The sequence below is a fragment of the Delphinus delphis genome, chromosome 5 (genome assembly GCF_949987515.2).
Source record: "Delphinus delphis chromosome 5, mDelDel1.2, whole genome shotgun sequence".
Taxonomy (NCBI): Eukaryota; Metazoa; Chordata; class Mammalia; order Artiodactyla; family Delphinidae; genus Delphinus; species Delphinus delphis.
Genome location: NC_082687.1, coordinates 16907928 through 16925657, shown reverse-complemented (window position 1 = coordinate 16925657; position 17730 = coordinate 16907928). Strand labels below are relative to the sequence as shown.

Sequence of the window (17730 nt, the reverse complement as noted above, 5' to 3'; positions counted from 1 at the left end):
TGAGACAGTTCTTAGTAATGTGGAAAAATGCTTATTGTGTACATGGAAAAAAAAGGAGGTAGCTGCATGTGGCATAACACTTCAACTATGTAAAATATGCAGGCATACAGGGCAACTGCTGTGGAGAGCCAGAACACCCTTCCGAAACTGCCTCAGATGAAGCCTGCCTTTTACAGAGTAAGGGCCCACCAAATCAGGTTACAAACGCCCAGAGGTACAGGTAATCTCTGCTTTCCATCTCTTGCTTTTCTTTGGTCAGTGCAGGGGAAGGCCCTGCGTCTCACAGTGCCCCTGATAAGGGGAACAAGAGGGCAAGGGGTAGGAGAGGGGGAAGCAGAGGATGTAACAGATTGTGTAGATTGTGCTATTCTGAAGCTCAGTGGTCACTTTGCTGTGTCACTTCCCCTAACTTCTACTGGGCACCAGGGGATGAGGGGTGTGGGTGAAAAGAGTGGAATATGAGTCATTAATAACTCCTTCCATACTTACCTGCACGAAAAGGGAAGTCATTATAGGAGAGGCATGGTGGAGAGTGGGATACATTCTAGAACCATAAAAAAACGGAGGGTGAGGGGGAAGGAACTGTGTACGGATAGTCGGCACCAACTGAAGTTAGGGACTATTTTGGGTTCCTGCAGAGATGAGTCTAAAATCAAAGCTGCTCTGGTTAATATTTCCTCCCCGTGGTTCCCTCTGATTAGGGCAGCACTTTATCTTTTACTGTTGGGTTGCAATCTTAAGAGTATGATTCAACCTTTACCTCCTTCATAAGTTCTAGGTAATCGCAGGTATTCATCTGATGTGCTTATGTTAGACACGGGGAAGAACGGAGCGCTGAGAAGCAGAGCAGACACCCCTGAAGAGCGCTCAAGGTCAAAGGCAGCTGACCTTCTCTGGTCCTGGTGGTGGGGTGATGGTGACCGCACGAGAGCTCTGTGAGATGTCCTCAAAGGAGCAGGGGTTTTTCATCTGAGGGCACGGACACCCTAAGGGCAGGGGTGTAGCCAGCTTCCCAGCAGGCTTAGCTCTGTTCTTTGTATGACAGTTCATTAAAAATGAACCAAAGAAACCACAAAAACACCATTTGGCTAGAAAATCCCCAACTTGAAACTTGGCCTATTTTAAAGTAGATATGGTTATAAAATTCAAAGTGAGAATTCATATAGGAATTTATTTTTGACAGTAATCTGAGGGTATAGTTTTTGAGTTTCTTTCCTTCAGGATTCCTGGGAATCAATAAATGACAAAATAACTACTGCAATAGTAAGTGATATCTGTCAAGTATACTTGAAAATCAGATTTTTTAAAAAACTTAAGTACAGTTGATGTACAATATAATGTTTCAAGGGTACCACATAGTGATTTGACATTTAAATACATTATGAAATAATCACCATGTCTAGTAACAAGTTATTACAATATTATTGACTATATTCCCTATGCCGTGTATCACATCCCCGTGACTTTATAACTAGAAATCTGTACCTCTTAATCCCCTTCATCTATTTCATCCAGCTATACACCCCTCTCCCCTCTGGCAACCACCAGTTTGTTCTCTGTATCTGTGAGTCTGCTTCTGTTTTGTTTTTGTTGTTTTTAGATTCCAAGTATAAGTGAATCATATGGTGTTTGTCTTTCTGTCTTACTTCACTCGGCATAATATCCTCTACATCCAGCCACGGTGTTGCACATGCTGAGAGTTCACTCTTTTTTTATGACTGAGTAATATTTCATTGTAAATACAGTTAACCCTTAAACAACACAGGTTTCAACTGCACGGGTCCACTTATACGTGGATTTTTTTCAATAAAAACTACAGTACTACACAATCTGTGGTTGGTTGATTTCACAGATGCAGGACCATGGATACAGAGGGCCAACTGTGGTACTTGAGCATCCATGGAGTTTTGGTATCTGAGGCAGGTCCTGGAACCGATCCCCAGTGGATATCAAGGTACGACTGCATACGCCACTGTATATTCTTTACACATTCACCTATTGATGGACACTTAGGTTGCTTCCATATCTTGAACATAGGGGTGCATATGTCTTTTCAAACTAGTGTTTTTGTGTTCTTTGGGTAAATACACAGAAGGGGAGTTGCTGGATTGTATTGTAGTTCTATTTTAAATTTTTCAAGGAACACTAAATCCAACCCTAGATCTTCTAAAAATATGTATAAAGTTTATATACTGGAAATCTGGGTTAAAGCTTTAAAATTTTTTATCTTGAGATAACAGAAATCTAATAAAGATGTTTTGAATTATTTAATTTAAAAAAAATCCCAAACTTGAGACTAAGAGGCTTCAAAGTATGACAGGATTAGGCTTTAAACTTGCTTGATGAAGATTAAAAAACCTAGCTAGTTAATTTTCTTAAAACCTAATCCTGAAACAGAAAATTCTCTATATATGTGACCAACACCAAAACACTATAAAGTTCCACACACCACTGAATGTGGTTTTACCTTCGTATGGTTAAGCAGATTAATGTAAGATTGCACACATGCCTACCAGCAAAACCACAGATCTCTGAGTCACGGATAAGTTCTAAGAATGTACTCTGAGGTTGGGGGTGAATATGAAAATGAAGTTTTTTTTTTTTTAGATTGTAGATGGTATTTGAATCAAGTCACTTCTCCCCTGAGCCCCTGTGTCCATGACTTAACCATCCTACTTGCTCCATTTTTACTCCTTAAAAGCTGCATTCATAATGCTGGGGATCAGAGAAACCATTAAAACCACTTGGGAGAAGACATCACCCTGATCCTCCAGTTTGCTTAGGAAGTCGGAGGCTCTACATTTCTCTTTGGACAAATGTGACATCAGGCAGTAGAAAAGCCAGGGACTGAGGAAACGAATGTCAGGAGAACCCAGGCATCAGTTCCTACCTGGCTTAAGTTTGGTCTAATTATAGTTGGTTCCAGTATGTAAATGAATTGTTGCCATATTAAATGTCTATCCAGTGTTATAAATAGCAGACAGATGCATATTGTCCATTTCTGAAATGATGACAGATTACAATCTCTGTGGCCATGGCGAAAAAGCTCAATTTGGTAAAAGGGTTTGTTTGTTTTTCTGGGAAGAAACAAAGTAAGGATAAGGAACTTCAAAAAGTCAACTGAGAAGGAAAGAATAAATAAATTGAACTTAGGAGCATAAGTTCCATGCAAAGCTCACTTTTTCCTTCAAATACTGTAGCTTACAGTATTTGAAGGAAATACTTCAAATACTTCATGGCATACAAGGAACTAATAACTTACCCCTGGAAACCTCCAACAAGGGACTCTGCCTGTCTAGTCAAGAAGCATAATGATAAATGAGTGGGTTCTATTACAGGATTCAGAGCACAGTTACCATAAACCTTTATGCAAAACACATAGCATTTATACATAAGAAAAGATGAAAGACATATGAGAAGTATATATATTAAAAAGGTGTATTTTATATGTACTGATAAAAAGTTGGCAGCACTGAAAATGGGAAGGGGGGATTGTTTTGTTTCTATACTGAGGAAAAACTCAGTACTATAGCTTTTATCTATATTGACTTAGTAATAATACTAATAAAAGCTAATATCACTGAGCGAGTACTGTTATTCCCACTTTACAGATGAAGAGGTCTGAGACAGGAAGAGGAAGTACTACAGTGGGAGCTACACTGAAAGGCCTTCTCTGCCCACCTGGCCATCTTAGTTTCAGGGGGAAGGAGGTAAGAGGTTATACACTCTGTATGGAGGATAACTGGGTGCTCCTCAAACTATTAATAGACACTATTAATACATTATTAATACACTATTAATAGAGACAGAGTCTACTATCAAAAAAAATGCTCTGAAGTCAGACAAATATCTAAATGTCAATTTCTCTATCGATCTCTCCAGAACTAATTCTCCTATTTGGCTTTTGTTCTTTGAATTCCTTTAGCCAGGAATCCTGTAGGGGGAAGGTGGGGAATATAGTTTAGGCCATAAGATGTCACAGTTCCCTCCAGCTTTACCGTCAACCCCCGAAAGTTTGAACTGTCACAAAAACCCTGGGAAGGAGGAATTATTAAACTCAATGAGAAAACAGGCCCAGAGAGTTTAAGTAATTGGCAATGGTCACATAGGTAGTAAGTAATAGAATCAGGATGTGACTACGGAAGAGGCAGTATCCAGAGACCTTACTCTTTCCACTTATCACACTTTTCAAATAGTTTCCACAACATTTTAGTAAGACAGACCTTTAAAACACATCTGTGACGCCACATGACATATAATGATGTATCTTTGTATGTAAACTAAGAGATCACATCTGTGAAAAAAAAACCCTCAATTTTCCTGGTTACAGCCATGAAGATTCACCCCAGATATCATTAAGTGCTTTTTTTTTTTTTTTTTTGCGGTACGCGGGCCTCTCACGGTTGTGGCCTCTCCCGTTGCAGAGCACAGGCTCCGGACGCGCAGGCTCAACGGCCATGGCTCACGGGCCCAGCCGCTGCGCGGCATGTGGGATCCTCCCGGACCGGGGCACGAACCCGTGTCCTCTGCATTGGCAGGCGGACTCTCAACCACTGTGCCACCAGGGAAACCCCTCATTAAGTGCTTTTTAATAGACACTTGTATGATTCAAATGTATGGCTTCCTAGAGTTAAGAAGTGTCTTTTAAGCTTATTGATTATAGTAACAGCTGGATACAAAGGATAATGCTTACCTGAGTAATAGACATCTTCACCCCTTATGTTCAACAGAATTAGATGATAAGCCTTCTAATGATACCAAGGAGAATTTCTTTTTGAAATCTTCACATGCAGGGGTTTCTCAGAACACTTCACCCTAATGCTTATATCTGAGAGCATTCTGTTCCACCCAAGAGGAAATTGTATTAGAACTGAAAAATTTTGTTCCACATCTCCACTGTTATCAGATAGTATGCTCAAAGCATGTTTTATCAAGGAAGACACAGGATTATGGGCCAGTATTTAATCAATTTTGCTTTGAGCACAGTGAAGTTACACTCTGGGTGGGTGGTTAGCAAGATTCCAAGGAGCTAATGGGACTGGGAGGGAGGAAAGGAGGACATTCCAGTGCATTTCGCTCAGACATCTCCTTCCCTCTAAGTTTTGGCCTTTTTGCTTTTCATCTGTGCTCTAGTCCTGGCACAAAGTGGTAATGAAAGTTTTGTTTTGCGGCTCCTCCCATCTTTCCCTTAGAATGCACTCTTAGTGAGTAGCAAACTAACGTAAAGGTGGTCTCTAAAACTAAGACCAAGTAGTAGGAGAGGCATGGTGTTGTCTGTGGACTCCCACCCACTGCCCTGGCACAGCAGCGCATCACCGAGTTTGGTGGAGCCCTGTTATCATAAGGGCACAGCCTCTGGTCTGGTCACGCCGCAGAACAACTGGTGATTTGAATTGCATTTTGTTTTGCTGAAGATGAGAGCTCCTAGCATATCAGCAAATTGACTGCTGGCAGCTGTGGCCCAGACAGTATTTTTTTTTTTTTTTTTTCCTCAAGTCCGTGCTTTTTGGACGCTTCTGTTCCGAAGTTTTCTATATAATGCTTTTCAATACAGACAGATCTTACTATCAAAAAAGGAAAATTCTCTGAAGTCAGACAAATACCTACATCTCAATTTCTCTATCAATCTATCTAGAAATAGTTCAGGCACTCTGGAAGTTTCATGGAAGTAGGGATTCATTCAACAAATACTTACTGAGCACCAACAATGAGCAGGCACTGTTCTAGGAGCTGGAAATAGAAGTAAAATATACAAATAAACCAAATGATGTCATTACAGTTTATATACTGTTTATTTAGTTATTAATATGGACAGCCTATTATGCAACATTACAGATGTCTTTCAAAATCTAAAATAAAATATAGTCCACTATCCAGCCCAGGAGAAGACAATGAACCAGATCGTTCTTACAGTAAATGTAGCAAAAGCGCTCACAATAACCGTCCTTTGCTTGGACATCAGAGGGAACAGTCACTCAAAAAGTTCTTTACCTCCACTGGGGTTTTAACTTTCTCGAATTACAGCTATTTCAGAGTCAGAAGTCCAACTTCGATCACCCCATAGAGATGCGCAGCATCAATTCTGGAGAGCAAGGAGCCCACCTTACCTTTCAGCCAGTATTTGTCAAACACGGGCATTCGGAGAAGGCAGGTATGTCACAGGGATGTTCATGTGTTTCAAAGCTCTAAGACCCGTTTGGTGTGGTGGTAGCAGTGAAGAGTGTACTACATTCTGCCAAGGGGGCTTCTGACCTCTTCAGTCTTGGCACTTGGCACTGTCACTTTCCGATAGGCTTTAAGATCCACTGCAGTTCTCTGTGGAAAGTGGAGGTGGGAAACTCTAACAGCTACTGGGATGAGGCCATGTGCAGAATGAACTGGACTGGCTACTATGGCTTTTATGACCTTCCTTTCTTTAGTCTAGACAAACACTTCTTAATCTTTTTTCATATGCCCTGCTAGTTCTCGTATAAAATTTAAAAGGGTTAAAAGACCAAGGAAACTTCTTGCTTTCAAGCTGAATGGTGAAAAACAGGAAAAAAAAAAAATCCATTTTCTAAAGAGCTGTACTCAACTTTCTCAGTTGAAAACAAATGCCAAGTGACTTTTAAAGAGATGTGGTGAACAGTGTTGATTAACTGACAGAAGAAATTCTGAGGTGAAACTGTACATGTATCAGAATCTAAAATACAGGCAAAAAACAAGATGTACTAGTGTACTATTCTTCAACCCCTTAGTTTCATGCTGAAAACTACAAATGTTTTCAGCATCAGGCTACTGATGACGGCCAGTTAAATATGACATAGAAAACCTTAGAAAGTCTTGCCAAGTTTGTGGCAGTTTCAAGAGTCTACAAAGGAAGAAGAAGAAACCAGAGGGTAAAGAGCGAGAGCATTGGACTTTATTTAACTCTAGGTACCATGGGTTTGACATTAGCAGGTAAGACTAATGAATAAGCAGCCATACAGGTTTTTTGGTCACTGTGCTTTCCAAGCACCAAGAAATGGAGCTATTTTTACTATTCAGTTCCATCTTTCATAAGCTAGTCAGATCCTGCTGCATTCTCATTTGTTTCTAATTAATTTACCAGTACATTATTATGTAGTCTACCAAGGACAAGGAGCAAGTCATTGTGTAGTACCAAGTTTACGTCATCATCATAGGACTACAACATGCACATTCTACTTAATGTAGCTCAAGCAACAGGAATACAAGGAAACAGTTATGGGGTGGAGACTTGTTTTTGACAAATTCATGTTCACACTAACTAACTAACTAACTATGGGTTTAGAAATCTTAGTGGGAAGGTACCTACAGCAGTTCTTCAATTGGCATTGGAACATTACACGCATGCACAAGTGATATGGAAGAGAATGAAGCAGAAGAGGCAGCTGGATGGAGGACAAAGGGGAAATGAGGGGTGTATCAGGGAGGGGTAGTTCTCAGCTTTCCACAGCAAGTCTCTGCTCTGTGAGAGAAGCCTGTTGAGCAACACTTTTGTTCTCATGACTGCGAAGTTTGGATACAACATCTAGAAAGGCCAAATCCTGTACTTCCTTGTGTAGAGATTCTGGAAGACAAAAACAAGGCACCAGGTATGCTTCTATTAGGTTGTTCTAATCTTTCTTACTATACACTCGACCTAAAACATATACCCAAAATGCTCATTTACATGATACCGAGTTATAAAACTAGAAACAATTCTGGAAAAAGACACAGCAGTAGCCTAGAAATGTCTTTTTTAGGGATGTTAGAATAAAAAAATCAGAAACCCTTTATAAAAATAAATCATATGTCAAGTTCTACAGTCAAAGGTTGATTAAAATAATGAGTTATAATTAAAACACAGCTCATTGTATGATTTCAAGGTTCAGTTATACACTCCTAACTTAACCCTATCATCAGTTCAAATATGAAGTCCAATACTTACGGAAAAATCTTAGATCTGTTTCAAATTAATTTTGTGGCAAACAAAAAGGTTATTACCTCACATCCTTTCAACAAATTTCTGTGATAGGAAGTCTAAAAAGGAGCCTACTATATCTTCCTCTTTCTGGTTTTCTTGCTCTATTTAACTTCAGTTACAGTAAAATACAGGATTCCTCTTAAGTCCGGTAAGTTTAATGTAATTAGCATCCCTCAAACTGATGTGTTTATTTTGATAAAACTGAGGTATAAAACCAGAACCAGCTGGAGTAGCAATACTCATATCAGACAAAATAGACTTCAAAATAAAGACTGTTACAAGAGACAAAGAAGGACACTATGTAATTAATGATCAAGGGATCAATCCAAGAAGGAGATATAACAATTTTAAATATATATGCACCCAACACAGGAGCACCTTAAAGGCAAATACTAACAAACAGCCATAAAAGGAGAAACTGACAGTAACACAATAATAGTGGGGGACCTTAACACCCCACTTTCATCAATGGACAGAGCATCCAGACAGAAAAACCAATAAGGAAACACAGGCCTTAAATGACACATCAGACCAGATGGACTTAATTGATATTTATAGAGCATTCCATCCAAAAGCAGCAGAATACACAGTCTTCTCAAGTGCACATGGAACATTCTCCAGGACTGATCACATGTTGGGCCACAAAGCGAGCCTTGGTAAATTTAAGAAAATTGAAATCTTATCAAGCAAATTTTCTAACCAAAACGCTATGAGATTTGAAATTAACTACAAGGAAAAAACTGTAAAAAAACACAACATGTGGAGGCTAAACAATATGCCACTAAACAACCAATGAATCACTGAAGAAATCAAAGAGGAAATCATAAAATACCTAGAGGCAAATGACAACGAAAACACAACAGTCCAAAACCTATGGGACACAGCAAAAGCAGTCCTAAGAAGGAAGTTTACAACAATACAATCTTACCTCAGGAAATAAGAAAAATCTCAAACAAACAACCTAACCTTACACTTAAAGCAACTAGAGAAAGAAGAAGTAACAAAACCCAAAGTTAGTAGAAGGAAAGAAATCATAAAGATCAGAGCAGAAATAACTGTAATAGAGCCAAAGAAAATGATAAAAAAGATCAAGGAAACTAAAAGCTGGTTCTTTGAAAAGATAAACAAAATTGATAAACCTTTAGCCAGACTCATCAAGAAAAAACAGGGGAGTGGGCTGAAATCAATAAAATTAGAAATGAAAAAGGAGAAGTTACAATGGACACCACAGAAAATCAAAGGATCATAAGAGACTACTACAAGCAACTATATGCCAATAAAATGGACAAATTCTTAGAAAGGTGCAATCTCCCAAGACTGAACCAGGAAGAAACAGAAAATATGAACAGACCAGTTACAAGTACTGAAATGGAAGCTATGATTAAAAAACTCCCAACAAACAAAAGTCCTGGACCAGATGGCTTCACAGGCAAATTCTATCAAACGTTTAGAGAAGATCTAACACCTATCCTTCTGAAACTATTCCAATAAAATCACAGAGGAAGGAACAATCCCAAACTCATTCTATGAGGCTACTATCACCCTGATACCAAAACCAAACAAAGGTACCACAAAAAAAGAAAGTTATAGGCCAATATCATTGATGAACGGAGATGCAAAAATCGTCAACGAAACACTAGCAAACCAAATCCAGCAATACATTAAAAGGATCACACGTCATGATCAAGTGGGATTTATCCCAGGGATGCAAGGATTCTTCAATATATGCAAATCAATCACTGTGATACACCACATCAAAAAGTAGAAGAATAAAAACCATATGATCATCTCAATAGATGCAGAAAAAAGCTTTTGACAAAATTCAACACCCTTTTATGATAAAAGCTCTCTACAAAGTGGGCATAATAAAGGCCATATATGACAAACCTACAGCTAACAATGGTGAAAAGCTGAAAGCATTTCCTCTAAGATCAGGAACAAGACAAGGAGCTCATCAGTGCATTCGGTAAAGCTGCAGGATACAAAATTAATATACACAGAAATCTGGTGCATTTCTATACATTAACAACAAAAGATCAGAAAGAGAAATGAAAGAAACAGTCCCATTTACCATCTCATCAAAAAGAATAAAATACATAGGAATAAACTTACCTAAGAAGGCAAAAGACCTGTACTCTGAAAACTATAAGACACTGATGAAATAAATTGAAGATGACACAAACAGATGGACAGATATATTGTACAATGTTCTTGGATTGGAATAATCAATATTGTCAAAATGATGATACTACCCAAGGCGGTCTACAAATTCAATGCAATCCCTATCGAATTACCAATGGCATTTTTCACAGAACTAGAACAAAAAATCTAAAAATCTGTATGGAGACACAAAAACCCCCAAATACCCAAAGCAATCCTGAGAAGTAAAAACGGAGCTGGAGGAATCAGGCGCCCTGACGTCGGACTATACCACAAAGCTACAGTCATCAAAACAGTATGGTACTGGGACAAAAACAGAAATATAGATCAATGGAACAGGATAGAAAGCCCAGAAATAAACACACACATGTATGGTCAATTAATCTATGACAAAGGAGGCAACACTATACAATGGAGAAAAGACAGTCTCTTCAATAAATGGTGCTGATAAAACTGGACAGCTACATGTAAAAAAAAATGAAATTAGAACATCCTTTAACACCATACACAAAAATAAATTCAAAATGGATTAAAGACCTAAATGTAAGACTGGATACTATAAAACTCTTAGAGGAAAACATAGGCAGAACACTCTATGACATAAATCACAGCAATATCTTTTTCAACCCATATCCTAGAGTAATGGAAATAAAAACAAAAATAAACAAATTGGACCTAATTAAACTCAAAAGCTTTTGCACAGCAAAGGAAACCATAAACAAAGTGAAAAGACAACCCACAGAATGGGAGAAAATACTTGCAAATGATGCGACTGACAAAGGATTAGTCTCCAAAATTTACGAAGAGCTCATGTAGCTCAATATCAGAAAAAAAAAAACAACCCAATCAAAAAATGGGCAGAAGACCTAAATAGACACTTCTCCAAAGAAGATATATAGATGACCAAGTGGCACATGAAAAGATGCTTAACATCGCTAATTATTAGAGAAATGAAATCAAAACCGCAATAAGATTCTACCTCACACCAGTCAGAATGGCCATCATCAAAAAGTCTACAAACAATAAATGCTGGAGAGGGTGTGGAGACAAGGGAACCCTCCTACACTGTTGGTGGGAACGTAAATTTGTATAGCCAGTATGGAGAACAGTATGGAGGTTCCTTAAGAAACTAAACACAGACCTACCATATGATCCAGTAATCCCAGTCCTGGGCATATATCTGGAGAAAAACATGGTCCGAAAAGATACACGCACCCCGATGTTCACCACAGCACTGTTTACAATGGCCAAGACGTAGCACAACCTAAATGTCCACTGACAGATGAATGGATAAAGAAGATGTGGTACATATATATAGTGGAATATTACTCAGCCATTAAGAAGAATGAAATAATGCCATTTGCAGCAATATGGATGGACTGAAGATTATACTAAGTGAAATAAGACAGAGAAAGACAAATATCATATGATATTGCTTATATGCAGAATCTAAAGGAAAAAAAGATACAAATGAACTTATTTACAAAACAGAAACAGACTCACAGACTTAGAGAATGAACTTTTGGTTACCAGGGGTGGAGGCGGGGGTGGGACAGATTGGGAGCTTGGGATTGACATATACACACAACTATATATAAAATAGATAACCAACAAGGACCTAGCGTGCAGCACAGGGAACTCTGCTCAATACCCTGTAATAATCTAAATGGGAAAAAATTTTGAAAAAGAATAGATACATGTACATGTATAACTGAATCACACTGCTGTACACCTGAAACTAACACAACATTGTTAACTATACTCCAATATAAAATTAAAATTTTAAAAAATAAATAAAACATTCACTAATAGACTATAATGGTAAAACTAATAATAAAAATAATCAGTTTCATTACAACGTAATAAAATAAAAATAAACATAGTGGAAAGGCTACAAAAATACAAAAAATGAAACCAGAACCAACGTTTTTAGCAGAAATAGAAAAATCCATTTTAAAATTCAGATGGAATCTCAAGGGACTCCAGATATCTAAAACAATCTTGAAAAAGAATAAAGTTGGAGGTCTTACACTTCCTAATTTCAAAACTTACTACAAAGCTACAATAATCAAAACAGTGTGGTGCTGATATAAAGACAGAGAGATTAACAGAATAGAACAGAAAGCCCAGAAATAAGCCCTCACATATATGGTCAAATAATTTTCAACATGGGTGTCAAGACCATTCAATGACAAAAGGACAGTCTTTTCAACAAATGGTGCTGGTAATATCCACAGGAGAAAAATGAGGTTGGTCCCTTACCTTACATCACATACAAAAGTTAACTCAAAATAGATCAAAGACCTGAACATAAGAGCTAAAACTGTAAGATTCTGAAAGAAAACATAGGGGTAAGACTTCATGACATTAAGTTTAGTAATGATCTTTTGGATATGCATGAAAAGCACAGGCAACAAAAGGAGAAACAGATAAACTGGACTTTATCAAAATTAAAAACTGTGTATCAAAGGACACAACAGTGAAAAGGCAACCCTTGGAATAGGAGAAAATACGTGCAAATCATATATCCAATAAGCATTTAATACACAGAACATATAGAGAACTTTTCCAAAAACAACCCAAATAAAAAATGGGCAAAGCACTTGACTAAACATATCACCAAAGAAGATAAGATATACAAATGGCCAATAAGCAAATGAAAAGATCCCCAACATCACTAATCATCAGGCGAAAGCAAATCAAAACTACAATAAGATACCACCTGACAACCATTAGGATGGCTACTATCAAAACAAATAACAAATATTAGCGAGGATGTAGAAACTGGAACCCATGTGCACCTCTGGTGGAAATGTAAAATGGTGCAGACACTGTGGAAAACAGTACAGTGGTTCCTCAAAAAATTAAGCATAGAATTACTGTATTATCTAGCAATTCCACTTCTGTGTATATAAGCAAAATAACTGAAAGCAGGAACTCAAACAGATATTTGTGCATTCATGGTCATAGTGGCATTATTCACAATAGCCAAAAGGTGAAAATAACCCAAATGTCCACTGATGGATGAATGGATAAACAAAATGTAATATATACAAACAACGGAACATTATTCAGCCTTAAGAAGCAATGGAATTCTGACACATGCTACAACATAGATGAGCCTTGAAGACATTATGCTAAGGGAAATAAGCCAGACACAAAAGGAAAAATATTGTATGATTCCACTTACATGGGGTACCATGAGTAGTCAAATTCATAAAGAGAGAAAATAAAATGGTGGTTGCCAAAAGCTGGGGAGATGGGTGATTAGGGAGTTACTGTTTAAAGAGTATGGAGTTTCAGTTTGGAAAGAAGAAAAAGGTCTGGAGATGAATGGTGGGGATGGTTGCACAGTGATATGAATGTACTTAATCCACTGAACTGTACACTTAAAATGGTTCAAATGGCAAATTATATGTATATTTTACATTAAGAAAATGCCTGAACAATTATGAACATGCTTGAAACAAATGAGATCACAGCAAGGAAACAGAAGATATAAAGAAGAGAATAGAAATTTTAGAACTCAAAACTGTAGTACCTGCAACAAAAAGCTTGATAAGCCTATCAAGACAGAAGAAAGAAGAGAAGACAGAGAAGACAGAAGAAATAATCAGTGAACTTAAAGCAATACAAAGCAATAAAGCAATACAAATTACCCCATCTGAACAACGGAGAGATAATAAACTGGAAAAAAAATGAACAAAACCTCAGGGACCTGTGGGATATAACTAAAGAGCTCACATTTATGTCATAAGAGGCCTTGAAGGAGAAGAAAAATAAGGTGGGACTGAAAAGGTACCTGAAGGAACATGGTTAAAAACTTCCCAAATTTAGCAAAAGACATAGCGTACAGATTCAAGAAGCTGAGCAAGCCCTAAACAGGATAATCCTAAAGAAATCTATGCCAAGACACATCATATTCAAACTTTTGAAAACTAAGAGAAAAAAGTCTTGAGACAGAAATGACACCTTACCTACAAGGGAAAAAACAGCGAGATAGTGGATTTCTCATAAGAAACTATGGAGGCCAGAAGAAAGTGGCACAACATTTTTCATGTTCTGAAAGAAAAGAACTGTCAACCCAGAATTCTATACACAGAGAAAATATTTTTCAGAAATGAAAAAGAAATCAAGATATTCTCAACGAAAATGAATAAATAAGGAATAATAAAGGAAATGAGAATTTGTCACAAACAGACCTAACCTAAAAGAATGGCTAAAGGAAGTTCTCTAAACAGAAAGGGAATAAAAGGAATTTTGGAACATCAGAAAGAACAGATATAGCAAATACATATAGATAAATACAATAGGCTTTCCTTTTATCAAGAGTTTTCTGGATTATGTTTGATGGTTGAAAACAAAAATTATAACACTAATGTGGTTCTAAATGTATACAGAGGAAATATCACTAATTTGAAAAGACATATGCACCCCATGTTCATTGCAGCATTACTTAGAAAAGCCAAGATACAGCAGCAACTTACATGTCTATGGATACGTGAATGAGTAAAGAAATTATGGTGTGTGTATATAATGGAATATTATTCAGCCATAAAAAGAATGAAATCTTGCCATTTGTGACAATATGGCTGGACCTTGAGGGCATTATTCTAAGTGAAATGAGACAGAGAAAGACAAATACCATATGATCTCTCTTATATGTGGAATCTAAAAACCAACTTCATAGATACAAAGAATAGATTGGTGGTTGCAGGGGACAGGGATTGGGGTTGGGAGAAATGGGTGAACTTTTAAAAATTAATTTAAATAAATGGAATAAATATTAAAAACTGCAATAATAATAAAAAACCCAAAGAAATAGTAAATGATTTTTGCTTACCGATTAAAGAACACACAAACTTTTTGTTTCCCACTGCTCTCCAACTTGGGTACCATATTACAGTAAAAAAATTAAAAAAAAAAAAAATCTTACCGGTTACCCAAATAATATTTCTATTTTTCTCTAACAGTGCATCACTAAAAATACTGGCCCTGGAAAAATTCAGAAAATAACCAAAGGAAATACTTCCTTAACTAAAGACTTAACACAAGAGTGTCTTGACCATTTATTTATTGGTCAAATTGAGAATGGATGCACTCTTTGTAAAGGAGAATTTTAACATTTGAGGGGTTGCCCAAGCAGGATTTGTGGAAAGGATCAACAATTACCTCAAAGAATGCAAGCAAAGCAGAGGTTACTGGGGCATTTGTCAGTACAGCGGCATAGAACAGAAAACACTACTGTGGGTAATGCAGACAGAGCCATACCAGCAACATCCAAAAAGATGGAGCCTCAAGCCCAGGGATTCCATGCTTCCAGTTCCTTTAGCAAAGCTGATGCAACTGCAGAGACAGATGCATCAAACCACTGTGACCTGATGCCATTACACAGTCCATTCATTTAATTCTCCTTGTTCTGATCAAAGCTCATCAAGCAACCCTTGATGCCTGTCTGCCCTGAAGGAGTCAATGAGCCAGACACGTGCACCTGGGGTGTTCTGAGATCAGTGGCAGGCATACTTCTCATTATATATAAGTAAACTAACATTCTGGTTTTGTACTTGGATAAGGTGAGCCTGCCCCAGGAGTCATATCCACCCTTGGTGTGTGCACAAAAAAGTCCACCTAGAATCGCAACTCTGCCCATCAAGGCTCACTACCAGAGGTGCTTTCCCGACACCCACCCCCTCTACTGCCCATCATTTGGGTTGTTACCATCACCTTGAAAGTGCCTGTCACTAACCAGACAGGACAATTTATGTTCACCACTCCTCACCCAGCACCACTGCAATGTCCCTGCTCACTTCCTTCACTGTCTTGGCTTCCTCGTCTAACCAATGGTAGTAATAATAATGATAACCAACTTCGTGGATGAAATTATGTAATCTTTAAGCATTAAAAAAAAAAGGTGGGGGGATGACAGAGTGGATTAAAAAACATGACCCAACAATATGCTGCCTACACTTCAAATACAAGATACCGCAGATTGAATCTGAAAGGGTAGAAAAAGATCACGTGAATGTTATTCAGAAGAAGGTAGGAGTAGCTATATTAATATCAGATAAAGTAGACTTCAGAGCAAAGAAAACTACCAGAGACAGAGAGGAACATTACATAACGATAGAAAGGTAAATCCACTAGGAAGGGTGTATGCACCTGCCAACTGAGCTGCAAAATGTATGAAGCAAAACCTGATAGAACTGAAGGGAGATACAGACAAATCAACAATAATAGCTGGAGACTTCAACACCCTTCTCTCAATAATTGACAGACCGAGTAGGAAATCAGCAAGAATACAGAAACACCATTACCAAACAAAAGGATCTAACTGACATTTATAGAACTCACCACTCGATAACAGCAGGATACATGTTCTTTTCAAGTGGTCCATGAAATGTATAACAAGATATGCCAATGATTTCTTGAACAAACTCCTTAGCTAATATCATGGTATACAAAATCAGAATTTGTTCTTTATATAAAATATTTTAGGGTTAATGAAACTTAAAGGTATTAATTTTTTAACACTGACTTTTGCCTATATTTGCTATATAACACTTTTCATTATTAAGAATCTTGTGGGAGTATTTGCAGTGTAAAAGTAATCCTGTATCTTCCATAAACTAATTTCTAATGCTTTTAAAACCCAAAGCCACCATTTACTATTATTTTATATTTAATGTCAACCATATGTTGATGAATATCAAATGACAGAGGAAATACGTACCAGATCCCATGAGAGCACAGATCAGGACCATGGAATTATATTTGATTTCAGGAGCACTTCTCTCATCTGCTAGCAGTGTGTGTAAAATCTGTACAAGTTTAGCACTTTCTAGATCTTTCTCAGCAGTGCCTGGAACATGAAACCAAGTATCAGTTATATTCACTGGGTATGAACCTGGGACAATCTGGCTAAATACTAATTTCCCTTTCTAGAAACTGATAATGTGAAACCTTTCAAACGGGACTCATAAATAATAATGACATAGATATGCAATATTAAATTTAGACCTTGTTAAAAGGGTATTTAGATCTAAAATTCAGTAGATATTTCAGGAGTTTAGGCCTAAAATTCAATATTAAAACATTCCTTTAAATATGAGGCAATTAAAAACCTTTATTATGAAAACTGTTAAACACAAAAGCAGAAAAGATAGTATGATACACTATGTACTATCACCATCTTCAAAAATGATCATGGCCAACTGTGTATCCTCTATCTCTAGTCTTATCCACTTATTCTAACCCATCCCAGATTATTTTGGAGCAAATCCTATAATCACGTAATTTCCTCCACAGGTATTTCAGCATGTATCTTTAAGAGAATCGGACTCTGCAATTCCTATCAAAATCCCAAGAAGATTCTCCATAGGAAATAGATAAGCTTATACTAAAATTTATATGGAAAGCCACAGGCCCTAGAAGAGGTAAACAATCTTGATAAAGAAGAATAAAGTGGGGGGAATTCCTCTACCTGATATGAAGGTCACTGTATAGCTACAGTTATCAAGACAGTGTGGTGTTGGTGGAGAGACAGACACATAGGTCAGAGGAACTGAAAGAAGACCCTAGAAGTAGACCCACACACGTAAGCGCAA

At 37.4% G+C, this 17730-nt stretch overlaps 1 protein-coding gene across 7 annotated transcripts in view; it reads right to left on the bottom strand.

Moving 5' to 3' along the window:
* Nucleotides 1–6142: 6142 nt before the first annotated feature.
* Nucleotides 6143–17730, bottom strand: part of RAP1GDS1 (Rap1 GTPase-GDP dissociation stimulator 1) — a 255273-nt gene continuing 243685 nt past the window's right edge. For all 7 annotated transcript variants that reach the window (XM_060012003.1, XM_060012000.1, XM_060012001.1 and 4 more), the window contains 2 exons: nucleotides 16857–16985; nucleotides 6143–7570 (listed from right to left, as the gene is read on the bottom strand). In XM_060012003.1, the coding sequence (XP_059867986.1) occupies nucleotides 7443–7570; nucleotides 16857–16985 (257 nt within the window). In that variant the 3' untranslated portion in view covers nucleotides 6143–7442. The remainder of the gene's footprint in view (nucleotides 7571–16856; nucleotides 16986–17730) is intronic.